The 18702-nt window shown below is 52.2% G+C and overlaps 1 protein-coding gene across 3 annotated transcripts in view; it reads left to right on the forward strand.

Annotated features, from left to right (window-relative positions):
* Window positions 1-18517, forward strand: part of il11ra (interleukin 11 receptor subunit alpha) — a 60166-nt gene extending 41649 nt beyond the window's left edge. For 2 of the 3 annotated variants that reach the window (XM_031898474.1, XM_031898527.1), the window contains 7 exons: window positions 2249-2412; window positions 11905-12068; window positions 13670-13811; window positions 14109-14186; window positions 14450-14552; window positions 14742-14821; window positions 15465-18517. In XM_031898474.1, the coding sequence (XP_031754334.1) occupies window positions 2249-2412; window positions 11905-12068; window positions 13670-13811; window positions 14109-14186; window positions 14450-14552; window positions 14742-14821; window positions 15465-15481 (748 nt within the window). In that variant the 3' untranslated portion in view covers window positions 15482-18517. 3 annotated transcript variants of the gene reach the window in all.
* Window positions 18518-18702: the final 185 nt, after the last annotated feature.

The following is an 18702-nucleotide window of genomic DNA, read 5'->3' on the forward strand; positions in this document are numbered from 1 at the left end:
CACTGCCCTACTGTCTCCATCTTGCCCTGCTGATTCCCATCTTGCCCTGCTGATTCCCACCTTGCCCTACTGTCTCCATCTTGCCCTGCTGTCTCCATCTTGTCCTACTGTCTCCATCTTGCCCTGCTGTCTCCATCTTGTCCTACTGTCTCCATCTTGCCCTACTGTCTCCATCTTGCCCTACTGTCTCCATCTTGCCCTACTGTCTCCATCTTGTCCTACTGTCTCCATCTTGTCCTACTGTCTCCATCTTGCCCTGCTGTCTCCATCTTGCCCTGCTGATTCCCACCTTGCCCTGCTGATTCCCACCTTGCCCTGCTGATTCCCATCTTGCCCTACTGTCTCCATCTTGCCCTGCTGATTCCCATCTTGCCCTGCTGATTCCCATCTTGCCCTACTGTCTCCATCTTGCCCTGCTGATTCCCATCTTGCCCTGCTGATTCCCATCTTGCCCTACTGTCTCCATCTTGCCCTACTGTCTCCATCTTGTCCTACTGTCTCCATCTGTCCTACTGTCTCCATCTTGCCCTGCTGTCTCCATCTTGCCCTACTGTCTCCATCTTGCCCTGCTGATTCCCACCTTGCCCTACTGTCTCCATCTTGCCCTACTGTCTCCATCTTGCCCTGCTGATTCCCATCTTGCCCTGCTGATTCCCACCTTGCCCTACTGTCTCCATCTTGCCCTACTGTCTCCATCTTATCCTACTGTCTCCATCTTGTCCTACTGTCTCCATCTTGCCCTGCTGTCTCCATCTTGCCCTACTGTCTCCACCTTGCCCTGCTGATTCCCACCTTGCCCTGCTGATTCCCATCTTGCCCTACTGTCTCCATCTTGCCCGCTGTCCCATTCCGCTGATTCCCATCTGCCCTACTGTCTCCATCTTGCCCTGCTGATTCCCATCTTGCCCTACTGTCTCCATCTTGCCCTACTGTCTCCACCTTGCCCTGCTGATTCCCATCTTGCCCTACTGTCTCCATCTTGTCCTACTGTCTCCATCTTGTCCTACTGTCTCCATCTTGTCCTACTGTCTCCATCTTGCCCTGCTGTCTCCATCTTGCCCTACTGTCTCCATCTTGCCCTGCTGATTCCCATCTTGCCCTACTGTCTCCATCTTGCCCTGCTGATTCCCATCTTGCCCTGCTGAGTCCCACCTTGCCCTGCTGAGTCCCACCTTGCCCTGCTGAGTCCCACCTTGCCCTGCTGAGTCCCACCTTGCCCTGCTGAGTCCCACCTTGCCCTGCTGAGTCCCACCTTGCCCTGCTGAGTCCCACCTTGCCCTGCTGAGTCCCATCTTGCCCCTCTCCCAGCAGCCCCTGCCCATAGCAGTATATACATGGGGCCCAGTGCATGATGGGAAGAGCCTGTAAGTGAGGCGGTGCTGCTGGGCTGGAGGGGCTGCTGCTAAATTCCCTCAGTGAGAAGTCATTGCCCCGGGCTCGTGACTCAGGCCCCTGTCATCCCTTATTGTGTGAATGATCAGGCCCCCCCCACTCCCCTTCTATTAACCCCACATGTGCCAGACTTACTCATCCAGCTCATAAGTACAATTTTCATTTGTATTGTACTGTATTAATTTCAGGGCATTTAAAGGGGAAGTTGGCCTGGCATTAGACTTCAGTACAATATACACACTGGTACTGGGGGGTACGTTATCTCCCAATAGCAATGTATTGTTAAGCTGAGCCTAACTGGGCCCATTTAGTTACTACAGGAGCCCAGTGTGCAGAACATTCCTTGGTGTTCCCTGTGGCAGAGCCACATCCCAGTAACCCCCTCGGCGGAGCCTTGCACGGAGCCTGCGGTGGGGAAGGTGTGAGTGATGAGTCGGATCCGCTAGCGAATCACAGGCCTTCTCTATTCCTGGCTTTAATGCTGCGGTCTCACACAGCCTGACCCTCTCCTGCGGTCGGGGAAGTGCTCTCCGGTGGTTAATGAGTTTGTATCACAAAACCACCCGATTGCCCCTCAGCAGAGACCCTTTCATGGGCCTGGGAGCCCTTCTTACCCATGGAATCTGCACTTTGGGGGTCGCCTGTACATGCCCAACCCCCCCCCCCCCTCCATTGCCCCCTAGGAAGAGATTCTCATCGGGGTCAGTAGAGGGGGATTTAGGGAATCTCGGCCTGTGACCTGCCCTAAGGCTCCGCTGAACAGACCAAGTGGGGCAATAGATGAGAGTTGACTGAACACTATTTTTTTATTTGTTTTACTTGTCCTTTACCTGTTATATATTGTCTCATTGTGCAGGAGCAGGAATCACATGATTGGGGTGTGCCTGCAGGAACCGGTGCGGCCCAATATGTGCTCCGTCAGGAAGTCCGAGTTCTGGAGCTCCTACCAGATGAACATCACAGAGGAAAACCCGCTGGGATCCAGTTTCCGGCTGCTGGATGTCACCATGCAGTCTATAGGTGAGTGTAATGCTGTCTCGTGAGGGTAATGCTGTCTCGTGAGGGTAATGCTGTCTCGTGAGGGTAATGCTGTCTCGTGAGGGTAATGCTGTCTCGTGAGGGTAATGCTGTCTCGTGAGGGTTATGCTGTCTCGTGAGGGTTATGCTGTCTCGTGAGGGTTATGCTGTCTCGTGAGGGTAATGCTGTCTCGTGAGGGTAATGCTGTCTCGTGAGGGTAATGCTGTCTCGTGAGGGTAATGCTGTCTCGTGAGGGTAATGCTGTCTCGTGAGGGTAATGCTGTCTCGTAAGGGTAATGCTGTCTCGTAAGGGTTATGCTGTCTTGTGAGCGGCGCCCGTCTGTGGTTCTTGTGGTTCCGCCCACGCTGGGCACTCACGGGCCGGTAACCCCGAGCTGCTGTAGGGTTGTAGTTCAACAACAGCTGAGATCAATTTCAATAATAAATCCCCACAAAGTCTGTTCCTCCCCAGGTCCCACCACATGAGAGCGAGGGTCCTGCCCCGGGGGGGGGGGGGGGCTGAGTCACAGCCTGGGGGCCCACGCAGGCCTAACTGACTGACACTATAATGACTGTATTGTTGTGGCATTTACCCCCCCCCCCCCCGCTCTCTAGGGAAAGATTCCCTTTCTATTGTGTTACTGGAAATGATTCCGACCCACAAGCCGCTGTTATTTTCCCCTCACAGCCGCCAACAGGCTGCGGAAGGAAGATATGAGCTGCCCCCCCCCACACACAAGTGCCCCCCACACACACAACAATGCCCCCCTTATGTAACATCAAAATCGAATTACTAACGCTGATTGCTTTCTCCATGCCCTGCATTTTGCCCTCTACTTCCCCTTTAATGGGAATTAGTGAAGACAAGACCCCTCATAAACTGTCTTACAACCAGGCCCCCCCGTGGCCCCCCCCCCCAACTGTATCCCCCATCATTTAATCAGCCAGATGAGCTCTCCAGCAATATGTGTAGCCTCTTCATCTTCATCATCATCATCACAATTTTATTATGGAAAAGATACAGAGCAGAACAGAGCCCGAGAGAGAGAGAGAGAGAGAGAGAGGGCCAGAGCCCAAGAGAAAGAGAGAGAGAGAGAGAGAGAGAGAGAGGGCCAGAGCCCGAGAGAGAGAGAGAGGGCCAGAGCCCAAGAGAGAGAGAGAGAGAGAGAGGGCCAGAGCCCAAGAGAGAGAGAGAGAGAGAGGGCCAGAGCCCAAGAGAGAGAGAGAGAGAGAGAGAGGGCCAGAGCCCAAGAGAGAGAGAGAGAGAGAGAGAGAGAGGGCCAGAGCCCAAGAGAGAGAGAGAGAGAGAGAGAGAGAGAGAGAGAGGGCCAGAGCCCAAGAGAGAGAGAGAGAGAGAGAGAGAGAGGGCCAGAGCCCAAGAGAGAGAGAGAGAGAGAGAGAGAGGGCACACCTACACAACAGCAACCCCAGGACCTACCCCCATAAAGCCATGTTGCACAATGAGACCCAGGGAAAGCCTTGTGCCCTGAAACAACCCATCAGCACCCTGCCCACCCAAGCCCCCCACCCACTGACTAAAGGCCGAGTAACACAAACAACAAACCAGTCAAAAGAGCAATATATCTGTGATTGGAGGGAAGAGATAGCAAACTCCCAGAAGCTTACGATCTACCAATCACTAGGGAGGGAATACAGACTGGGCCCATACCTGGAAAGGCTACAGAAGCCCAAAGCCAGGCAGACCCTGAGCCAGTACAGACTGAGTGCCCACAGCCTGGAGATTGAACTGGCACCGACAGACCTACAGGCCCAGGGAGAGCCGGCTGTGCCAGTCATGTGACCAGGAGGCAGTAGGGGATGAGACCCAAATACTCAGCACTGAGAGACACCTACTGCCAGAGACCCAAATACTCAGCCCTGAGAGACACCCACTGCCAGAGACCCAAATACTCAGCCCTGAGAGACACCTACTGCCAGAGAGCCAAATACTCAGCACTGAGAGACACCTACTGCCAGACACCCAAATACTCAGCACTGAGAGACACCTACTGCCAGAGACCCAAATACTCAGCCCTGAGAGACACCCACTGCCAGAGACCCAAATACTCAGCCCTGAGAGACACCTACTGCCAGAGAGCCAAATACTCAGCACTGAGAGACACCTACTGCCAGACACCCAAATACTCAGCACTGAGAGACACCTACTGCCAGAGACCCAAATACTCAGCCCTGAGAGACACCCACTGCCAGAGACCCAAATACTCAGCCCTGAGAGACACCCACTGCCAGAGACCCAAATACTCAGCCCTGAGAGACACCCACTGCCAGACACCCAAATATTCAGCCTGAGAGACACCCACTGCCAGAGAGCCAAATACTCAGCCCTGAGAGACACCCACTGCCAGAGACCCAAATACTCAGCCCTGAGAGACACCCACTGCCAGAGACCCAAATACTCAGCCCTGAGAGACACCCACTGCCAGAGAGCCAAATACTCAGCCCTGAGAGACACCCACTGCCAGAGAGCCAAATACTCAGCCCTGAGAGACACCCACTGCCAGAGACCCAAATACTCAGCCCTGAGAGACACCCACTGCCAGAGACCCAAATACTCAGCCCTGAGAGACACCCACTGCCAGAGACCCAAATACTCAGCCCTGAGAGACACCTACTGCCAGAGACCCAAATACTCAAGCACTGAGAGACACCTACTGCCAGAGACCCAAATACTCAGCACTGAGAGACACCTACTGCCAGAGACCCAAATACTCAGCCCTGAGAGACACCCACTGCCAGAGACCCAAATACTCAGCCCTGAGAGACACCCACTGCCAGAGACCCAAATACTCAGCCCTGAGAGACACCCACTGCCAGAGACCCAAATACTCAGCCCTGAGAGACACCTACTGCCAGAGACCCAAATACTCAGCACTGAGAGACACCTACTGCCAGAGACCCAAATACTCAGCCCTGAGAGACAACCCACTGCCAGAGACCCAAATACTCAGCACTGAGAGACACCCACTGCCAGAGACCCAAATACTCAGCCCTGAGAGACACCCATTGTCAGAGACCCAAATACTCAGCCCTGAGAAGGACACCCACTGCCAGAGACCCAAATACTCAGCCCTGAGAGACACCCACTGCCAGAGACCCAAATACTCAGCCCTGAGAGACACCCACTGCCAGAGACCCAAATACTCAGCACTGAGAGACACCCCACTGCCAGAGGACCCAAATACTCAGCCCTGAGAGACACCCACTGTCAGAGACCCAAATACTCAGCCCTGAGAGACACCCACTGCCAGACACCCAAATACTCAGCACTGAGAGACACCTACTGCCAGACACCCAAATACTCAGCCCTGAGAGACACCTACTGCCAGAAGACCCAAATACTCAGCCCTGAGAGACACCCCACTGCCAGACACCCAAATATTCAGCCCTGAGAGACACCCACTGCCAGAGACCCAAATACTCAGCCCTGAGAGACACCCACTGCCAGAGACCCAAATACTCAGCCCTGAGAGACCCCACTGCCAGAGACCCCAAATACTCAGCCCTGAGAGACACCCACTGCCAGAGACCCAAATACTCAAGCCCTGAGAGACACCTACTGCCAGAGAGCCAAATACTCAGCACTGAGAGACACCCACTGCCAGAGACCCAAATACTCAGCCCCTGAGAGACACCCACTGCCAGACACCCAAATACTCAGCACTGAGAGACACCTACTGCCAGAGACCCAAATACTCAGCCCTGAGAGACACCCACTGCCAGAGACCCAAATACTCAGCCCTGAGAGACACCTACTGCCAGAGAGCCAAATACTCAGCACTGAGAGACACCTACTGCCAGACACCCAAATACTCAGCACTGAGAGACACCTACTGCCAGAGACCCAAATACTCAGCCCTGAGAGACACCCCACTGCCAGAGACCAAATACTCAGCCCTGAGAGACACCCACTGCCAGAGACCCAAATACTCAGCCCTGTGAGACACCTACTGCCAGAGAGCCAAATACTCAGCACTGAGAGACACCTACTGCCAGAGACCCAAATACTCAGCCCTGGACACCTACTGCAGAGACCCAAATACTCAGCCCTGAGAGACACCTACTGCCAGAGACCCAAATACTCAGCCCTGAGAGACCCCACTGCCAGACACCCAAATACTCAGCCCTGAGAGACACCTACTGCCAGAGACCCAAATACTCAGCCCTGAGAGACCCCACTGCCAGACACCCAAATACTCAGCCCTGAGAGGACACCTACTGCCAGAGACCCAAATACTCAGCCCTGAGAGACACCCACTGCCAGACACCAAATATTCAGCCCTGAGGAGACACCCACTGCCAGAGAGCCAAATACTCAGCCCTGAGAGACACCCACTGCCAGAGACCCAAATACTCAGCCCTGAGAGACACCTACTGCCAGAGACCCAAATACTCAGCACTGAGAGACACCTACTGCCAGAGACCCAAATACTCAGCCCTGAGAGACACCCACTGCCAGAGACCCAAATACTCAGCCCTGAGAGACACCCACTGCCAGAGACCCAAATACTCAGCCCTGAGAGACACCCACTGCCAGAGACCCAAATACTCAGCCCTGAGAGACACCCACTGCCAGAGACCCAAATACTCAGCACTGAGAGACACCTACTGCCAGAGACCCAAATACTCAGCCCTGAGAGACACCCACTGCCAGAGACCCAAATACTCAGCACTGAGAGACACCTACTGCCAGACACCCAAATACTCAGCACTGAGAGACACCTACTGCCAGACACCCAAATACTCAGCCCTGAGAGACACCTACTGCCAGAGACCCAAATACTCAGCCCTGAGAGACACCCACTGCCAGACACCCAAATATTCAGCCCTGAGAGACACCCACTGCCAGAGACCCAAATACTCAGCCCTGAGAGACACCCACTGCCAGAGACCCAAATACTCAGCCCTGAGAGACCCCACTGCCAGAGACCCAAATACTCAGCCCTGAGAGACACCCACTGCCAGAGACCCAAATACTCAGCCCTGAGAGACACCTACTGCCAGAGAGCCAAATACTCAGCACTGAGAGACACCCACTGCCAGAGACCCAAATACTCAGCCCTGAGAGACACCCACTGCCAGACACCCAAATACTCAGCACTGAGAGACACCCACTGCCAGAGACCCAAATACTCAGCCCTGAGAGACACCCACTGCCAGAGACCCAAATACTCAGCCCTGAGAGACACCCACTGCCAGAGACCCAAATACTCAGCCCTGTGAGACACCTACTGCCAGAGAGCCAAATACTCAGCACTGAGAGACACCTACTGCCAGAGACCCAAATACTCAGCCCTGAGAGACACCTACTGCCAGAGACCCAAATACTCAGCCCTGAGAGACACCTACTGCCAGAGACCCAAATACTCAGCCCTGAGAGACCCCACTGCCAGACACCCAAATACTCAGCCCTGAGAGACACCTACTGCCAGAGACCCAAATACTCAGCCCTGAGAGACACCCACTGCCAGACACCCAAATATTCAGCCCTGAGAGACACCCACTGCCAGAGAGCCAAATACTCAGCCCTGAGAGACACCCACTGCCAGAGAGCCAAATACTCAGCCCTGAGAGACACCCACTGCCAGAGACCCAAATACTCAGCCCTGAGAGACACCCACTGCCAGAGACCCAAATACTCAGCCCTGAGAGACACCTACTGCCAGAGAGCCAAATACTCAGCACTGAGAGACACCTACTGCCAGACACCCAAATACTCAGCACTGAGAGACACCTACTGCCAGACACCCAAATACTCAGCCCTGAGAGACACCTACTGCCAGAGACCCAAATACTCAGCCCTGAGAGACACCCACTGCCAGACACCCAAATATTCAGCCCTGAGAGACACCCACTGCCAGAGACCCAAATACTCAGCCCTGAGAGACACCCACTGCCAGAGACCCAAATACTCAGCCCTGAGAGACCCCACTGCCAGAGACCCAAATACTCAGCCCTGAGAGACACCCACTGCCAGAGACCCAAATACTCAGCCCTGAGAGACACTCACTGCCAGAGACCCAAATACTCAGCCCTGAGAGACACCACTGCCAGAGACCCAAATACTCAGCACTGAGAGACACCCACTGCCAGAGACCCAAATACTCAGCACTGAGAGACACCCACTGCCAGAGACCCAAATACTCAGCCCTGAGAGACACCCACTGCCAGAGACCCAAATACTCAGCACTGAGAGACACCACTGCCAGAGACCCAAATACTCAGCACTGAGAGACACCCACTGCCAGAGACCCAAATACTCAGCCCTGAGAGACACCCACTGCCAGAGACCCAAATACTCAGCACTGAGAGACACCCACTGCCAGAGACCCAAATACTCAGCCCTGAGAGACCCCACTGCCAGAGACCCAAATACTCAGCCCTGAGAGACACCCACTGTCAGAGACCCAAATACTCAGCCCTGAGAGACCCCACTGCCAGAGACCCAAATACTCAGCCCTGAGAGACCCCACTGCCAGAGACCCAAATACTCAGCCCTGAGAGACCCCACTGCCAGAGACTCTCCCATCACATCCCAGACTTCCCATCTATAGAAGAAAAGAGAAAACTCCGCATCCTACTGAGAGAAGAGGCACCAACAGCAACAATGGCAGCACAATACGTAACTGACTGTCATAGACTGAGAGAGACAGGACTTTCCCCTGTCCCCATATACTGACCCCATATCCCCACCCCTTAAACCCCCCCATTCCCATATACTGACCCCATATCCCCACCCCTTAAACCCCCCCATTCCCATATACTGACCCCATATCCCCACCCCTTAAACCCCCCATTCCCATATACTGACCCCATATCCCCACCCCTTAAACCCCCCCATTCCCATATACTGACCCCATATCCCCACCCCTTAAACCCCCCCATTCCCATATACTGACCCCATATCCCCACCCCTTAAACCCCCCCATTCCCATATACTGACCCCATATCCCCACCCCTTAAACCCCCCCCCCATGCTAAATGTATTTGGTCCTGCCAATAAAGCTGATTTGAGCCCAAGAGAGAGAGAGGGGCAGAGTCGAGAGAGAGAGGGGGGGCAGAGCCCGAGAGAGAGAGAGAGGCAGCGCCCGAGAGAGAGAGAGAGAGAGAGAGGGGCAGAGCCCGAGAGAGAGAGAGAGAGAGAGAGAGAGAGAGGCAGAGCCCGAGAGAGAGAGAGAGAAAGAGGGGCAGAGCCCGAGAGAGAGAGAGGGGCAGAGCCCGAGAGAGAGAGAGGGGCAGAGCCCGAGAGAGAGAGAGGGGCAGAGCCCGAGAGAGAGTGGCAGAACCCGAGAGAGAGAGAGGGGCAGAGCCAGAGAGAGAGAGAGAGAGGGGCAGAGCCCGAGAGAGAGAGAGAGAGGGGCAGAGCCCGAGAGAGAGAGAGAGAGGGGCAGAGCCCGAGAGAGAGAGAGGGGCAGAGCCCGAGAGAGAGAGAGAGAGAGAGAGAGAGGGGCAGAGCCCGAGAGAGAGAGAGAGAGAGAGAGAGAGAGAGAGAGAGAGGGGCAGACTGGAGAAACCTAAAGTCCCAGACTGAGAGCCTTTGTGGCTACAGACAGGAATAACTGCTCGTTAGTACAAGTGAATGAGAGTGTTCTGCCCCCGTCTCACTGCTGCACCCGCGCCACATTCCTCCCTGGCACTAATGTTCTACTGAGCGGTGTTACTGGGAATGGTTCTAGGAATGCTAAGAATGTTCCGTGGGAGAGAAATGTCTGGGATACGAGCTACAATCCCTCTTACACTCTGTCCGGCTCTCATCATGGCTACCTTCTATCCCAGCTCTGATCACTGTCCCATTCTATCCCAGCTCTGATCACTGTCCCATTCTATCCCAGCTCTGATCACTGTCCCATTCTATCCCAGCTCTGATCACTGTCCCATTCTATCCCAGCTCTGATCACTGTCCCATTCTATCCCAGCTCTGATCACTGTCCCATTCTATCCCAGCTCTGATCACTGTCCCATTCTATCCCAGCTCTGATCACTGTCCCATTCTATCCCAGCTCTGATCACTGTCCCATTCTATCCCAGCTCTGATCACTGTCCCATTCTATCCCAGCTCTGATCACTGTCCCATTCTATCCCAGCTCTGATCACTGTCCCATTCTATCCCAGCTCTGATCACTGTCCCATTCTATCCCAGCTCTGATCACTGTCCCATTCTATCCCAGCTCTGATCACTGTCCCATTCTATCCCAGCTCTGATCACTGTGCCCATTCTATCCCAGCTCTGATCACTGTCCCATTCTATCCCAGCTCTGATCACTGTCCCATTCTATCCCAGCTCGGATCACTGTCCATTCTATCCCAGCTCTGATCACTGTCCCATTCTATCCCAGCTCTGATCACTGTCCCATTCTATCCCAGCTCTGATCACTGTCCCATTCTATCCCAGCTCTGATCACTGTCCCATTCTATCCCAGCTCTGATCACTGTCCCATTCTATCCCAGCTCTGATCACTGTCCCCATTCTATCCCAGCTCTGATCACTGTCCCATTCTATCCAGCTCTGATCACTGTCACATTCTATTCCAGCTCTGATCACTGTTCCCATTCTATCCCAGCTCTGATCACTGTCCCATTCTATCCAGCTCTGATCACTGTCCCATTCTATCCCAGCTCTGATCACTGTCCCATTCTATTCCCAGCTCTGATCACTGTCCCCATTCTATCCCAGCTCTGATCACTGTCCCATTCTTCCAGCTCTGTCACTGTCCCATTCTATCCAGCTCTGATCACTGTCCCATTCTATCCCAGCTCTGATTCACTGTCCCATTCTATCCCAGCTCTGATCACTGTCCCATTCTATCCCAGCTCTGATCACTGTCCCATTCTATCCCAGCTCTGATCACTGTCCCATTATCCAGCTTGATCATGTCCATTCTTCAGCTCTGATCACTGTCCCATTCTATCCCAGCTCTGATCACTGTCACATTCTATCCCAGCTCTGATCACTGTCCCATTCTATCCCAGCTTGATCACTGTCCCCATTCATATCCCAGCCTCTGATCACTGTCCCATTCTATCCCAGCTCTGATCCACGTGTCCCATTCTATCCCAGCTCTGATCACTGTCCCATTCTATCCCAGCTCTGATCACTGTCCCATTCTATCCATTACATTGAATCCTGTGCATCACTGCCAGTAACACATTGTGAGGTTCCGTCCCACCGCGCCGGCTGCCAGCGCTTGCGTTTCGCTGCGTCATGGTTTCAGTTGGATCCCCGGTGTTGTTGTTGGCCGGGCCCTGCTCTCGGCTCTGGACTTTCTCTGCCGTAATAGGATGTGATGGGTCCCCAGCGCCTCATTGTTATCCGCTTTGTAATGGAGTGTCTGTGGGTTGGTGCATCTACAGAATCTCCGGGAACATATTGCTGATGTAGTCGGGTTTATCTGCCCTTTAATTTCCCTAACGATACAGTATAGGCTAGTGGGGCAGATCTGTATCGCTACTAACCTGACGGGGGGGTTATTTTCCAGTCAAACCGGACCCTCCAGAGAACCTGTTGGTGGAACCAATCCCATTCGCTCCCAGGCGGCTCCGTGTCAGTTGGGATTATCCTTCCACTTGGCCCAAAGAGCCTCATTTCCAGCTCAAGTTCCGCGTACAGTATCGACCCGTGCAGCATCCCCTGTGGTCTGAGGTGAGTCACGTGATCCAGAAGGCGGGGCCTGCGCTGCTCTCTTTCCCATGGTCAGACAAGGAGCTTGGCTTCACTCATTGGATGGGCTCAAACCCCCAGGACTTTTGCAGGATCTGTTTGGATAAAGCAGGTTGAACTACAGCTCCCAGCAGCCTTTTGTCAGAGGATGTGGGATCTGTAGTCCAAGTCGTACTGTGATATTTCTTTTCCAATTAGACATTTCCATTTCAGTTCTAATGTTTATGGTCTCTTCCTTAGCTTAGCTTACTTCTCTCTCCCATTCTGATCTGTATCAGGCCTCTCCGGGCAGCAGGGCTGCAAATTAACCTTTCAGATAAAGGGTAACAGACCCTGCAATGTGCCCATAAAGCAGGACAGTGCCAGGAGGGAACAGAGAGAGCCTTGGGTACCCCCTCATACAAGTACAGGAGGAAAATGACCCCCCCCCCCCTTTGCTTGTGCCGGGGAATCCCGTGCAATGCACTTTATCCTGATAAAGCCGAGGATTATTTACTGTTTGTCTATAGAAGCCGGGGGAATGGCGGTGAATCTGCCGGCCTGGGATTGGTGGGGGGGGAATCGTGTTGTGGCAAGTTGCCCTTTGTGCTTCCATTGTGAAAATGAAAGTCTGGCAGGAATGGGTTGTGTCTCCTTGTTATTTGTGTGATCTGGGTATTGTGCCCCATCCTCCCACCCCTATTCACTCTCCATCTTTGTTTCACACTTCCACCCCGGCTGGGGCACAGTTCCCAAGGAGAGGTACATGGGGCCCCCATGTGTTCAGATGTGGCTTTGACAGGCTATGAGCAAACTTAGGGGGCTGTTCCTGCTGAATTGTGCTTAGTACAGGGGAATCCCTATGCTGCCATAGTTTTATGGTATCTCTCTGTACAGGCTATGAGCAAACTTAGGGGGCTGTTCCTGCTGAATTGTGCTTAGTACAGGGGAATCCCTATGCTGCCATAGTTTTATGGTATCTCTCTGTACAGGCTATGAGCAAACTTAGGGGGCTGTTCCTGCTGAATTGTACTTAGTACAGGGGAATCCCTATGTGCCATAGTTTTATGGTATCTCTCTGTACAGGCTATGAGCAAACTTAGGGGGCTGTTCCTGCTGAATTGTGCTTAGTACAGGGGAATCCCTATGTGCCATAGTTTTATGGTATCTCTCTGTACAGGCTATGAGCAAACTTAGGGGGCTGTTCCTGCTGAATTGTACTTAGTACAGGGGAATCCCTATGTGCCATAGTTTTATGGTATCTCTCTGTACAGGCTATGAGCAAACTTAGGGGGCTGTTCCTGCTGAATTGTGCTTAGTACAGGGGAATCCCTATGTGCCATAGTTTTATGGTATCTCTCTGTACAGGCTATGAGCAAACTTAGGGGGCTGTTCCTGCTGAATTGTGCTTAGTACAGGGGAATCCCTATGTGCCATAGTTTTATGGTATCTCTCTGTACAGGCTATGGGCAAACTTAGGGGGCTGTTCCTGCTGAATTATGTTTAGTAATATGATCTCTGAAATTAAAGCATTATTTCCCTCAGTAAAAACCTGGGAACAAGCAGATTGGTTGAATGACTCTCGCCTGTCCCCATTGGTTTAGGTGGAAACCGCCAACCTCTCTGACATCATAACAGATGCGTTTGCAGGAATGGAACATGTGATTCAGGTTAGCGCCAAGGATTTCCTGGACGCCGGGAACTGGAGCGACTGGAGTGTGGAAGTCAGAGCTACGCCATGGACCAGTATGTGTTTCTGTCTGCTTGTTGAAGAGCAGTGGGTGTGGCCAATGCACTGCATCATGGGAATGTTTTTTTTATTGCAGTACAATGGGGGGGGGGATGTGTCCTGCAATGCATTATGGGATGTATCCCATATGCCTTTATTGTATACCCCCTTGCCTTTATTAGGGAGGGGAGACATAGAAATGGTGCATGGAATCCTTGGCTTGGGTGCCCACGTACCCTGGCAACCCCTTCCCTGTACCCACTACCCTTTTAGTGAGAAGCACAGACTCATCTCATTGTTATTTGTTTCCGCAGGGGAAATAGACATCACCACGCCGACCAGCGAGGAAACCCTGACGGACTTAGGGGAACCTCAAATTGACAATCCGATTGGTGAGCAATTGGTACCCATGATCCTCCGCAACACACATCCGCTGTGCATTCTCTCTGGTGGTGCCCCCTGGTGGTGCCCCCTGGAACTGCTCTGTATAGTTCCCTCCCCTTCTCATTGATCACCCAATCAGATCATTGCCTTCATTTTTTACCTTTATTACCTTGTAATAGCCTGAGCTACTATTAGTTCCTAGGCTGCTATTGGTCCCCAGGATCTCGCCCAATGACGGGCTGCCCCTGAATCTCTTTCTGCCCCTCTGCAGATGTGCACACTGACCCCCTGGAGAAAGTTGCCATCCTGATCTCTCTGGGCATCTTTGCATTTGTGGTGCTGGCGCTGTTCCTGATTATGGGGGTGCTCATCTGGTAAGTTCTGCAGGTTGGGGGGGTTCCCTGAGGGGCTACAAACAGCAGAGAATATACCAAATTGCCTAATATGGGGGGGGGGGGGGCAGGGTTTAATCACCTGATACAGTTATGCATTGTGACTCCTTCTCTCGGGCGCCCTCTAGTGGGGAAAGAGCTGCACTGATTTGTTCCATAAACTCCCTATAGGGTGCGAGTGCGGAAGAAGGGAATGGAGAACGGGATGAAACCAGACTTCCTATCGGTCATTCACATGAAGGCTTTGCCCAGTAAGTACCACGGGCTGCGCCCACTTACCAGTCTGGCCTGGTATTGGCAGCTCCATGCTGTGGGTAGGGCTAAGCCCACAAGCAGGAGACTGAGCAATGCGCTGATGAGTACTGCAGCCTCCTTTGGTCAGGCATTTAGTCAAAGGCGCTTCCAGTTTTCCAATCTCTAACTCAGTCTATTGCTTGTGGTCTGAACCCCACCCACTGCTCATCCAGGTTGGCTGTTTTAGTCAGATGATCTTCTCTGAACTGTTAGTGATGCTTCATGCACAGGCACAGTCTGTCCGCCAGGGGGCACTCTGCATGGTATTGAGGGGCTGGCTGTACAGCTTTGGGGCACCAAGGGGTTCAAATTCATCCCCCCGATCATTCATTGACCCTGTTTCTAACTATACAAATGTTTTTATTTAGCAGGGACCTACCTTGTGGGTGGGGGGTAATAGATGAAGCAATAGGGTTACTGGTAATCGTCCAGTCCCAATTCTGTACTGCAGGGGGTGGCAGTTCTTTGGGGTGTATGTATTGGGGTGAAGCGATTCTATTCTTTCTGTGTATTCCACTGACATCTCCCTAGCCAGGGCCGGGGTTCAGCCCACAAGCAGAGCAGCTAAGCATTATTTTAATGTTCCGTTTTTCCTTACAGAGGTGCAGATTTTATAGCCCCCCCCCCCCCCATCCCAGCAAGATGTGAGATTGCGGAGCACGTAAGGAAGAGCGGAACCAGTTGTGGGGCCCCTGCGTTACTTTCCCATTGGGGCCCCCCCCGTGTTACTTTCCCATTGGGGCCCCCCCCCCCGTTACTTTCCCATTGGGGCCCCACAGACCAGCGGCCGCTGTTGATGAGGAAGACTCCTTCATTCAGAAGCGACAGCTCCGTGCTTCATCGCCCAGGGGAGAAACCAGCTTTTCTATATGGCAACGTCATAGCAACGGGCCCTCCGGTTCTGATCAGAACCAGGGACAGGAGATGCTGCTACTCCATAGAACCTCCTCTGTTTATATATGTACTGTATATACGTGTGTGTTAGAGAGCCGGCACTGCCCCGCCCACACTGCATCTCTAACACCAATCACGGATCTGGATCCGGTTCTGTTGGGTTCATCCCTCTGCCAAGGACCCAGTGTTGGTTACAGACTGTTACAGTTATTAAAGCTACGTACCAGCGGGAATCTCTCTGCCAGTACCTGTGGGCCACACGGACGGTACCGGGTCTCCGGTCAGAACTTTATTTTCTATGTAAATAAGAACTTTCTGTGCATTCCGACACCAGCGCCGCCATTTGCCGGATGTTGGAATCCGCGGATGAAGGAGATAAAGCACAAATGGTTTTATTATAGAGGGGCAACCGCCATATTGCTGGGGGGGGCAAAATGGTGCTAAGTGCCAGTCATTGGGTTCTGTTGGGTCTCACTGGCACTTGGGAAGGTTCTGGGGTTGGAGAGAGAGAGGGGGGGGGGGCAAAACCACATTATGTAAGTTGGGGGGGAGTTATGGTTTATTTAATGGAAGCGGTATATAAAGGACAGGAATTAAAGGGGAACTAAACCATAGCCTAAATGTCATTCTAAGCAACTTCCCAGAATCCATTCATTGGTCTGAAACACTTCCCACAATGCCTTGCATGGTCTGCCTTCAGCTTCCTTCTGCTTGGTTGTTCAGGAGTCGGAACCATCAGTGCAGGGAACAGTGGAATGAATGTATATCCAGAAGTTGCTTAGAGTGATTCTTGAGTCTCTCATGGAGGGATGGGGGGGAACCAGTAACTCCCTCTCCCGGATGTACTGGAGGATATCTAAGCTCTACACAGAAGGTGCCTGTGGGAGCTGCCATACTGCCCCTTCCTGCGTCTGGAGAAATAACCTGAACTGAACACTAACTGCCTCTCACTATGCTGTGCTACAGACTGAACTACAACTCCCAGCATCCCCAGACAATAAATGGCATTATAGCATTACATACCATGGGGGGGGGGGGGGGCACATATACGCAGCATTATTAGGGGTTACTGTACCGGCATTTTATTTGGTAAATCCCCTTCCCCCCACGTTAGTAAATACCTCATACCTCATTCATTCTCATGTTATTCTCTGCAGTCCCGGAGCATTAATACCCCCATATATATATATATATATATATATATATATTTATATAACCTGTTCTTTGTACAGAGACACCTCCCCTTATACCGGGTTCAAGGGGTTCCTTTTGGGGTGCAAGTAGCAAAACTACTTCTGTTCATGAGTCGCTTTTCCATTTTGTACGGAATATAACGAATAGAATGTGGAGAAGACATTAAATAGGGGGAATGTCATATTTGTTTACTTACCCTTTATCTCACAGTAAGGGGGGGGGGGGGCAGAGCTTTCCCCCCTCCCTACACACAGCAGTGCCCAGTGGGGCAACTCCATACATCATCAGGAGTGAGACCAATCAGAGGCCCCCATGTCAGAGAGGGACCCCCAAGAGATGTGAAGGGCAAACAGGTTGGTGCTTGTAACGGAACCATTGGGGCTCAGAGCCCAGGAAAAACTTGCACCCCCTCCTTCCTGTTTCACCCCCACTGTCCAATCAATAAGTGCACAGGGGTACAGGGTAATAGGGGCATGACAGTAAAGGGGATCAGGTACTGCGTCAGCCGGGGCAAGCGATATGGCAGCTCCCACCCATACATTTATATATAGAAATCCGTACCGACAGCCAGAGCCTGTTCTGAGCCCCCAATTATCCAGTGCTGATTTGTATCATGGAAAAGAAAGTGTTTACTTACCCTTTACTTGCTACCTATCGGTTTCTGTGGATTGATTTTCAGTGTAAAAAATCATAGAAAGTTGTGATTGAAGGGCGGTGCGCTGCTGCCATCTAGTGGAAGAAAGCGGTACAGCTCCAGTCCTTCGGTCACTGCTGGAATGTTGAAACCAATAAGGATATTTCCAGGACCCCCCCCCCCTCGGAGTCGGTGAGGAGTCTATTTTGGGGAAAGAATATTGGAAAGAACCAAAAGAGAAGCATTTGTTCCAGTGTTAGTAACCCATAGCAACCCATCAGAGATGTAAAGCCGCTTCCTGATTGGTTGCTATTGGTATATGTTGTACATGTTGCTCCTCCCCTTTATCCAGTGGGGCAAAGCTCAAAATGTAGGAGTTGTGTTGGTTAAACGGGAAAGTTAAACCTAACTTTTATTTGAAGGTAGACAGTGCCTTAACAATCAATTTTAGTTTTGGTTTCTAGGGCAAAGAACCTTAGCAACAAGGGAGCTTTCAGCATTTGAGACTGGAGAGACATAGAGAAACAGAAAGGCAAATACCATATAATATCAATACAAGTTGGTGTCCAACAAGTGATGGCCGTTCCGGTTGCGTTGAACTACAAGTGTCTGGGACCTGCCAGGAATGCTGGGAATTGTGGGGGCAGAGGGTTGTTGGGAGTTTTTGCAGCATGGCAGCAGCTGGGTTAAGCTACACGGCCTCCTCAGAAGCAGATGTTTGTATTGCAGCCTCGCTAAGGATGCTGGGAGTTCCCATCAGCTCAAGGGGTGGAGCTTGAAATGTCCCCCTTTTTGGGAATGTTCTACCGTATGAATGACGTGATGTGTACGTTCTGCCTCTCCTGTATATAATATATATATATATTCCTGCACAACTGACACATAACTGCATTTTTTGGAGAAAAATAAAACCTCAGTTGGTAAATAACGAGCTGACGCGTCTGTGAAAGTCATTCCCCAGTTAATATGCTGCAGAGATGCCTCTATACTGGCAAAGTCTGCGGAAATGTCTCGGCCCCCCCCTTGTGTCTGTGCAGTGGAACAGTCCGGGGCCCGCCGGGGGTCATTCCCTGTGCATAATACAGATACAGGCAGCTAGTCATTAATCTGGTTTGG

The sequence above is a fragment of the Xenopus tropicalis genome, chromosome 1, assembly GCF_000004195.4.
Source record: "Xenopus tropicalis strain Nigerian chromosome 1, UCB_Xtro_10.0, whole genome shotgun sequence".
Taxonomy (NCBI): domain Eukaryota; kingdom Metazoa; phylum Chordata; class Amphibia; order Anura; family Pipidae; genus Xenopus; species Xenopus tropicalis.